This window comes from Malus sylvestris, chromosome 16, assembly GCF_916048215.2.
Source record: "Malus sylvestris chromosome 16, drMalSylv7.2, whole genome shotgun sequence".
In the NCBI taxonomy this organism is placed as follows: Eukaryota; Viridiplantae; Streptophyta; class Magnoliopsida; order Rosales; family Rosaceae; genus Malus; species Malus sylvestris.
Genome location: NC_062275.1, coordinates 23,630,929 through 23,640,588, shown reverse-complemented (window position 1 = coordinate 23,640,588; position 9,660 = coordinate 23,630,929). Strand labels below are relative to the sequence as shown.

The 9,660-nt window shown below is 46.0% G+C and overlaps 1 protein-coding gene across 1 annotated transcript; it reads left to right on the top strand.

Annotated features, from left to right (window-relative positions):
• Positions 1–338: 338 nt before the first annotated feature.
• On the top strand, positions 339–2,666 carry LOC126608534 (ubiquinol oxidase, mitochondrial-like). The gene is made up of 4 exons (XM_050276476.1): positions 339–977; positions 1,090–1,218; positions 1,755–2,243; positions 2,417–2,666. Exons 1-4 carry the CDS (start codon positions 624–626, stop codon positions 2,474–2,476), a joined length of 1,032 nt encoding a protein of 343 aa, XP_050132433.1. The 5' UTR covers positions 339–623; the 3' UTR covers positions 2,477–2,666.
• The last annotated feature ends 6,994 nt before the right edge of the window (positions 2,667–9,660 follow it).

Sequence of the window (9,660 nt, the reverse complement as noted above, 5' to 3'; positions counted from 1 at the left end):
CCAAATTTAGCATTATCAAATTTGTCTGTTTCTTACCATTACCTAATTTATTTATATTTAGCGTCACTTTATCTAAATTATATAGTAATAAAATTCACCTTGACATTATAAAAACTAGTGAATTACAATTATAATCTTCAATACATAATTTTTTAAAAAAAATGTGAGAAAAGAAAGTAATTTGCCTCACCCGCAGCAATTACTTTCCCTACCGTACACGTGTAACCTGAGTGCGTGGCGAAATGTCTATGGAGCCACGCTATTGCCCGAATCACCACCAGTCAGCGCTGCAACTCCCATATAATCGGAATTCCGGACAAGGGCAGTCCCGTAAGTCACACCGCAACCGCCATGGCCCATCCTCTAGTCCAGTGAGATCCACGCGATCCAGACAATAAAAAATTCCCTACTTGAGCTCCAAGCAAATGGCCTAAAATGGTAAGAAGTTCCCGCGAAGCAGGCAGCCAAAACCCCCTTCCAGTAACTTCTGCTTCTTTTCAATATAAGTGGTCGGTCTTCAGTGACCCCCCAAAAGCCATCACGCGAAGCGACAATCCAAACCGTTTTCTTACCAAAAATCCCCTAAAACGTGCACGAGATAAAACCCTCTTGGACCGGCGAAGATGAACAGGATCGCAGTGAGGTCGTTGGTCGGCGGTCTGCGCGGTGCCCGGAACTACAACCGGTACATTTCCACGGCGGTCACTGCAAGGCCCTTGGACGGCGCGGACCGTCGGAGCGGCGACGGTTTTAGCGGATTTTACTGGATGAGGATGATGAGCAGCGCGCCGCAACCTGTTGCGCCGCCGGTTGGGACTACGTCGGCGGAGAAGGAGCAGAAGGAGAGCGGGGGCTCGGTGGCCGACGGCGGCAAGAAAGGAAGCGACAGCAACGTCGTTGTGTCGAACTACTGGGGAATTCAGAGGCCGAAGATCACAAGGGAGGACGGGACTGAGTGGCCTTGGAATTGCTTCATGGTGAGAAGGAGGAGGACTAGTCGCAAGTATATAATTTACTGCTTTCTTTGTTGGTTTAATTTAATTTAATTTTTGGAATTTGAAGTGTTTGAATTTTGTTTGATGAGTGCAGCCATGGGAAACCTATAGGGCGGACCTATCCATCGATCTGGGCAAGCACCATGTGCCCAAGACTTTTCTAGACAGATTTGCCTTCAGGACCGTCAAGCTTCTTCGGATTCCAACGGATATTTTCTTTCAGGTTTTGTTACTTGTCTCCTTTTTTTATTTTTATGTTTTTTTGGTATTAATTTGCTCGTGTATGCGAAATGACACATGTATTATTCATTTTTATGATTTCTTTTTTTTAAGTTGATTTAACTACTACGATATATTTTACATTAAGGGGAGGATTCCGCCCCTGATATAACGATATATTTTAAGTACAACGATATATTTTACATTAATATGAGTTTTTATGAGCATATTTGTCCAGTAATCCGCATTTCTGCAGTACCCCAAACATTTCAAGACAAATGATTTAGCCACTTATAAAGTTTTTATTGATCAATGCATGTCAAATTAGTTGATTTTTATGGGTGTGCATTCTTGAACGAATTGAAATTGTATTTACATACCTCTTCGTTCTGAGGAATTGTAATGTGTAGAAGCTTCCTAAGTTAGCGTTTTGTGATTGCAACGTTTTTGTTATCATACTAGTTAATAAATCTTGTTTTAGGACTATTCTTTTTATTCCAATACGATCTCTGTTTTCAACTATTGGATTATATGTTTCAGAGACGGTATGGGTGCCGTGCAATGATGTTGGAAACTGTGGCAGCTGTCCCTGGCATGGTCGGAGGAATGCTGCTGCACTTAAGGTCTCTGCGCAAGTTTCAGCATAGTGGTGGTTGGATCAAGGCTTTACTTGAAGAGGCAGAGAACGAGAGAATGCACCTGATGACAATGGTTGAACTTGTGAAGCCCGTGTGGTACGAGAGACTGCTGGTTCTCACTGTGCAGGGAGTCTTCTTCAATGCCTTCTTTGTTCTTTATATGATTTCCCCAAAACTGGCACATAGGATTGTTGGGTATCTGGAGGAGGAGGCTATACACTCTTATACAGAGTATTTGAAGGATATCGATAGTGGCAAGATTGAAAATGTACAGGCTCCTGCAATTGCTATTGACTACTGGAGGTTACCTAAAGATGCGAAGCTCAAGGATGTCATTACTGTGATTCGTGCTGATGAAGCTCATCATCGCGATGTCAACCATTTTGCATCTGTGAGTACTAAATGCCTTTTTCCATGTCCATGCCCTTTGATTGATTCTACAATTTCGTCACTTTTGTTGTCAATATGTTCCCCTCAGTGACGCCCATGTAACGAATGCTACCATGTTCACATGTTTTCCAAATACCTCTGGAGTCTCATAATCTGTCTGTCATTTGCTTGCAGGACATTCATTACGAGGGCAAGGAATTGCGAGAAGCACCGGCTCCCCTTGGTTATCACTGAGGTGTTGAGATGCCTAGAATTAAAGAAATATTGTCTATCCGTATATGCTGATGACTATGAACTAATATGTGGACATAGATTGTTTCTGAAATTTGTATGAGAGGGTAAAATAGTATGTGAGATTCGTCTTAGTTTCGCTTCGACTTTTGGATTGGTATTATATAAATCAGTAACGAGTAAGATTTCATTATGTTTTGTGTGTGTATTTCTAGGAGCCTCTGTCAAATACCCAGGATAAAGCTTCTGAAAGGTATTCGGATCCAGAATTCCTGTTTTTTTTTTCTGTTCGTAATTTGTTCCGTTTAGGTTCGTAGGTTCTTTACCACCTGCGGCTGTGCTATGTGATGCTGTAGTGTCCTCTAAAGTAGTCGTTCCTTAGTTACTTGAGAATCTCAATTAAATACGTGTACATAAATGTCAAATTGTGATTTTAAAGAATGGTGCAAGACGTCTGGAATGACAATTTATTTTTAGGAAAACTAATAAAAAAGGCTTGAAAACTTTGAGTTTTAACGATAAAGACAAAATAAAGGGTAAAGTGAATAGTACCATGATTGATTTTTCAGTGTAAAAATATGATTTTTCATTAAAATTAATAGTATCGGGAGCTTTTCGTTAAAGTTTCTTTTATTTTTGGAAACTTTAACGAAAAACTCTGTACTTGTTTGGGCCCAAAATAACAGTTTGGGCCGAGTGTAGGGTCATTCTCGGCCCGGGAGGCCTTGCGACAAGAATACCATGGATCGTTCAGTACGTGGGCCTCCAAACCTAGGTCGGCTAGGTCATAACGCAAGAGGTCGAATCCTAGTGCGATAAGGAGTCTCGGCAGGACACGGAAGCGAATCTGGTTCAGGTAAAAGACTAGGTTCACAGTCCTAGTGAAGGTAGGACTGGTCGAGTTGATGCTGATCAGGGGAAGAAAACCTAGTCCGAGTAGGTTTTTAACTCGACCTTGGGGGAAGCCATTGCTATAAATAGAAGAGGTTACACATCATTCAAGCCCCCTGCAAATCAATACAAAATTGCCCTGCGCAAACTCTCAACAACTTGAGATCTTTTTCCTTTTTCTTTTTCGCTGACATATCTTCCGTTGACATCAACAACACTGTGGAAGCAACCGATGATATCTTAAGTCGGCATAGATAGCTCTGTCACCGTAGAATTAGTCGTTCTCGTAGTATCTTCCGTTGGCATCAACAGCACTGCGGCGAGAGCGGTTGATTACCTATCCAAGTCTCGGTCAAGAAGGGTTTCTAAATCCTTATTGGTCGAGGTCATCTCATCAGCCTTCTCGGCAAAGTGAGGTGTTACAGTCATTACATTCGGCACATTGAAAGCCGAATTTGATATTGAACTTCGTAAGAATAGTAACCTTGTCTTCAGGTTCGAGAACCCAAGAGGCTGAGACGTGTTCCTTTCTCGGCCGCAATCGCAAGACGCAGAAGTCAGCCGCGCACCCAACGCAACATCAACAAATTTACTCCTCGGCCGAGCTCGGTCGACGAGTTGGCACGCCCCGCAATCACCGAAGGACGTAGTTAGCTTATAGATTACTCGGCCTGCGCGCCACGTAGGCTTGGTAGTTTCTAGGGTCAACATTTTGGCACGCCCGATGGGACCCAGTGCTAAACTACGAAGTTCATGCCAATTGAAACACGATCGGTAAAAAAGAAAATAACTATGGGAAAGTCGACAGCCGATTTGCCGAATCAAAGCCTGGGACAAAGTGTGCCGCAGGCGCAGAATCCCCCTAGCGCTGTGACACCTGAGTCCACGAGCGCGACTCGTCGAGAGAGAGAAGTTAATCTCGGCGGTCAACTCCGTGGTTTAGAAATCCCTAACAGAAACACATGCGTTCTCAAAGAAGGGATAGTAGAGGAGTGTGACGAGGATGGTGGTGAAGGATCTGACCCACCAACGAGGTCGTTTTTCCGAAAGCGACTAGACGAGCAGTCTCGGTCAGTCGAGCAGACGTTCAGTCGAGGCATTGACAAGCTGCATGATGCGATACTCAGTTCCAATGATCGACAAACCAGGCTGCTCGAAATGCTGGTTAGTAAAGTTGGTGGCAGCAGGCCTTTCGATCTTCTCCAACATTGTCCACCAGGAAACAACCCGGTACCGATTGTACCGGCCGAGCCTATTCCTGCTCCGCTCAAACCAATTAACTTGGAAAAAGGAGGAGGGTCGAATAGTAGGTCAGACGGAACTGACCAGAGGATCGAAGCAACACCTGTTGATATGACCGAAGTTCAGCGGATGATCGATTCGGCCATGAAGAAAGGGCCGAAGTTTCCCAAGTTTATTCATCCGTACCCAGCTTACGTGGAAACGTTTGGATACCCGAAGGGTTTCAAGATCCCAGATTTTAGTCTTTTTGCCGGTGAATCGTCTCTGTCTTCGTTGGAGCACGTGGCTCGTTTCACCGCGCAATGCGGAGATGTTAATAGTGATTTCCATAAGTTACGGTTGTTCAACTTTTCATTGACCGGCTCGGCATTTGCCTGGTATATCAATCTCCCTCCTAATTCCGTCCAAAACTGGGAGGAGTTGGTCGAGAAATTCCACGAGCAGTTTTATCGGCCGGGGATGGAGATGTCAGTCTCTTCATTAGCACGGATGGCCCAAGCATCCGATGAGTCACCAATGGATTATCTTACCAGGTTCAAATCGGCTAGGAATTGGTGCCGAGTGCCTTTACCCGAAGTCGAATTTGTCAGGCTTGCTTTGAACGGCCTTGACGTCGAATACAAAAAGAAATTCTTGGGGGCAAATTTTTGGGATATGTACGAATTAGCCCACCATGTCGAGCAGTATGATTATTTGCTCCGCGAGGAAAAGACTTCGAAGACTCCAACTCGGGGAACGATTTACAAGAACCCTACTGTCAATTATGCATCAACCGAGGATGAATGCGTTAGTGTGGATGCGGCTGAGATAGTGATAGATAAGCCATACGTTTGCAAGGCATTGGCTCAGGTTGATTCTAGAGAAGCCAAAAGTCGCTCGGCCACTGAAGGAACATTGAAACCGTCAAAGGTTTATACTTTTGATATTACCAAGGCTAACGCAATTTTTGACCAACTGTTATCAGCAAGAATCATTAAGCTTCGGCCTGGTCATAACATTCCTAAGGCCAAAGAGCTTAAAGGAAAGGTGTATTGCAAATACCACAATTCGAGCAAACATACGACAAACAATTGCATTGTATTTCGTGATAACGTCCAAAGTTGGATTGATAATGGCAAACTGAAGTTTCCCGAGAAGAGGATGAGTGTTGATACTGATTTGTTCCCCACGGCAACAGTAAATATGGTCGACGCGTACCTACCCAAGGACAAAGGGAAAGGCAAGGCCGAAGTGGTTGAGACGCAACGCCCGCGGAATCAGAATTTTCGGCCACGGTTCATGGCCGATTTTCGTTCAAACAAACCACCAACGGCTTTAACGGGGCCCGCTATTGTCAAACCTATAACGGATTATAGCACCGATGAAGACAGTGGGACGGCGGTTTTGTGCAGGAAATGTAGAGCGAAGATCGACAGTGAACCAGAGGAGAAGCCCTCTTCGCAACCTATGGCCGCAACTCGGGAAAAGGTAGCCAATGAAGGCCAACATCACGGGGTTTTTGAGAGGCTCGGTCCTAAAGTACGGATGGACGAGACACCCCCGGTCAGGCGGCGCCTCGATTTTGATGCTTCATTCTATAACGATGATTACTATAAGCGTAATTCTAGCAGTTCAGAATCATTGCGGAGCCAAAAGACCTTCAAGCCTCCCGAGCCTAGAGATCAACGTTGGTATTCATACCATTCTTCGAAGGGCGTCTACACCGCGTTGTCCAAATCTCAGAAATGCCGGCATCAACGGATAGATTGCATGGCTCGCCGACGAGCAGCCCAAGAAACTTCGGCCCCTAAGTGGCGGCCGAAGGACACAGTTGCCACTGATGATGAGCGACCACCTCCAGCAATTATGACAGAGTTGGCTCAGGGGAAACGGCTGGTCGATCAAGATGTCGAGACCATGTTTGAAGAAGCTGATAAACGGATCAAACTTCTCAATCGACCAGGGGAAATGAAGGCACGCCTTGAACATTTCAGGCAAGAGGCCGAAAGCAAATTATCCCCGCCAGCTATACAAGAACCTTTGGTCAAAATTCGACGGAATTTGCATCCCCCGTTCCTTGGGGAGTCTTTGGAGTACATGCGAGAATTCCATAAGAAACATTCGGCCAATGATTTGTATGGCTTGCCAAAGGCATGCCAGGACACCATTGATCTAGTCCTGACTTGTCCTGATGCCGAGCGTATCATCCAGAAAACCTCAGACCCAGGATTGAAAGCAAGGTTCCAGCACATACGAGAAGCTCGTGTCTTTGGATTTGAAGTCGACCCATACACTGATATTGATGCAGCCGATCTTCCTTTCTCAATGGAGGACCTTCAGTATTTGCGATATCACTTCGAAGTATTCTCGGCTGTTTCGCTCTTCGGCCTTACGACCGATGAAATAGCACGTGTTGCACGTCTGGATGCTTATCTCGACACTAGGAATGCCCGGCTACACTACCAGGAGCAGGTCCTAACCCCAAGCACACTGTCGATCTCAACCTCACATGAGGTAGGTACACAGAATCAACAAGTTGCCGAAGCAGCACCGCAGGATCAAACCATCGAAGAAGGAACAGAAGAGTCTCGTTGTCCAACCTTGACAGCAACAGAGTTCGCGGTTGCCGACCAGACAAGAGATGACGCTAGTGAGGAGGGTCCTAACCCAATGGGCCCGTCAGTCCTGGATAATATGGAAATCAGTATGGTCCATATGTTACCCGTCGATTTTCAATCAAGCACTACCCAACCAAATTTCCTCGATGGTGACGTAGTCGCCGAAGAAGCCGGCCATGTTGATTTTGTATCTGTCGCTGAAGTTGAGTCAACAGAAAAAGATGATAGTCTAAAGGCCGCTTTGGCCGAATTGTTCCCTCGTTCATCGTCGGCCAAGCTTCACCATTTAAAGCCACTGTATGTGACGGCCCACATCGAGGGATATCCAGTTTCTAAAGTTTTTGTCGACTGTGGAGCTACCGTCAATATCATGCCTCTGAACATCATAAAGGCCTTACGCCGTTCAAATGACGAGCTTATTCCGTCAGGAATCACAATGAGTAGTTTTGTCGGTGACAAATCCCACACCAAAGGTGTACTTCCGTTAACTGTAAATATTGCCGGTCGCACCCACATGACCGTCTTTTTCGTGGTTGATTCCAAAATCGAGTATAATGCACTGCTCGGCCGAGATTGGATTCATCAAACCAGTTGTATTCCTTCCTCATTGTACCAAGTGCTTGTCTTTTGGGACGGCAAATCGGTCACTGTTCATTTGGCCGATAGCCAGCCCTTCGAAGCTAACATGATCCAAGCACAGTATTATGACGATCACGTCGGCTACATTACTTTGCAAGGTTTCAATGAAGAGGGACGGCCGACTCGGATTTCCGTTCAGAAAGCTATCGAGGTTGGCGCCGAGACTGTTCAGCAGGATTCGGCGAGACTCGGATTAGCCAACTTCCTCCCCGAAGCCGATGTTTGACACCGATTAGGAAACACGCAGGGCCGCGGTTTCATTTACTATGGAACGACTGCTGGCCCATTGGTATACGATATCTAAGCAACCCAATTCAGGCGTCAACCTCGTCGAGTTCCTTGCTGAGGGAGATAATAGGCCTGTATTATCTTTTGATAAAATTCGAGCCGCCCCGGCCGAGCTCGAAGATCGTCGGCCCCTAGTTAAGGACCCTTTAGAAGAGATTAATGTTGGGACGGCCGATGACCCACGGCTTTTGTTTATTAGTGCTTTACTTCCCCAACGAATGAAAGACGAGTTTCGTACCTTGCTTACGGAATTCAAAGATTGTTTTGCTTGGAGTTATCATGAAATGCCCGGCTTAGATCGTACTCTGGTCGAGCATGAATTACGTATTAAGCCCGGATTTAAACCTTTCCGTCAGCCACCTCGTCGATTCTCGACCGAAGTACAACTCAGTATCAAGGACGAACTAGTTCGGCTTTTGAAAGCCGGATTCATTCGGACAGCTTGATATGTCGAATGGTTGGCGAATATCGTTCCTGTATTAAAGAAAAATGGTGCACTACACATCTGCACCGATTTTCGAAATCTGAATCTGGCAACTCCCAAAGATGAGTATACAATGCCGATTTCAGATCTGTTAATCGACGCCGCGGCGAATCATGCGATCTTATCCTTTATGGATGGACATGCCGGGTACAACCAAATATTTATTGCCGAAGCCGATGTGCACAAAACTGCTTTCCGTTGCCCGGGGGCACTCGGCACTTACGAATGGGTTGTCATGCCATTCGGCCTCAAGAATGCCGGCGCCACGTACCAACGGGCGATGAACACCATTTTCCATGATTTAATTGGCACCATCGTCGAAGTTTACATCGACGATGTTGTCGTCAAATCTAAACGCCGACAGACACATCTGGACGATCTCCGACAGGCTTTCTTCCGCATGCGTCAGCACAACCTCAAGATGAATCCTGCCAAGTGTGCCTTCGGTGTATCGGCCGGGAATTTTCTTGGTTTCCTCGTACATCATCGTGGGATTGAAGTCGATGAGAATAAGGCACGCGCAATCATCATTGCCCCACCCCCAACGACGAAGAAACAGCTCCAGTCTTTACTCGGACAGATCAATTTCCTCCGCCGATTTATTGCCAACTCGGCAGGAAAAATGAAAGCGTTTTCCATACTCTTAAAACTCAAGGACTCAGATAAATTTGTGTGGAACGACGAGCATCAGGCGGCGTTTACGCAAATCAAAGTCTCCCTCACGAACCCACCTGTCTTGGTTCCTCCCCGGCGCGGTAAGCCTCTTAAGCTCTATATCTTGGCGGCCGAAGAGTCCATCGACTGCCTCCTCGCGCAAGATAACGACGCCGGACGGGAACAGGCTATTTTTTATCTCAGCCGTAATCTCAGTCAACCAGAGATCAATTATCCAGCCGTCGAGAAGTTGTGCCTAGCCGTTTTTTTCGCCGTTTCCAAGCTTCGGCATTATATGCTCCCATCGGTCACCCAGGTTATTGCGCAGACCTAATCCGCTACATGCTCACCCGACCGATCATAAAAGGTCGCATTGGGAAATGGACCATGGC

Excerpts from the sequence above, each read along its gene's own strand:
- LOC126608534 (XM_050276476.1), top strand. The coding sequence starts at position 624 with ATGAACAGGATCGCAGTGAGGTCGTTGGTCGGCGGTCTGCGCGGTGCC. Across the intron at positions 978-1,089 it reads GGCCTTGGAATTGCTTCATG|CCATGGGAAACCTATAGGGC; the intron begins GTGAGAAGGAGG and ends TGATGAGTGCAG. Across the intron at positions 1,219-1,754 it reads CAACGGATATTTTCTTTCAG|AGACGGTATGGGTGCCGTGC; the intron begins GTTTTGTTACTT and ends TATATGTTTCAG.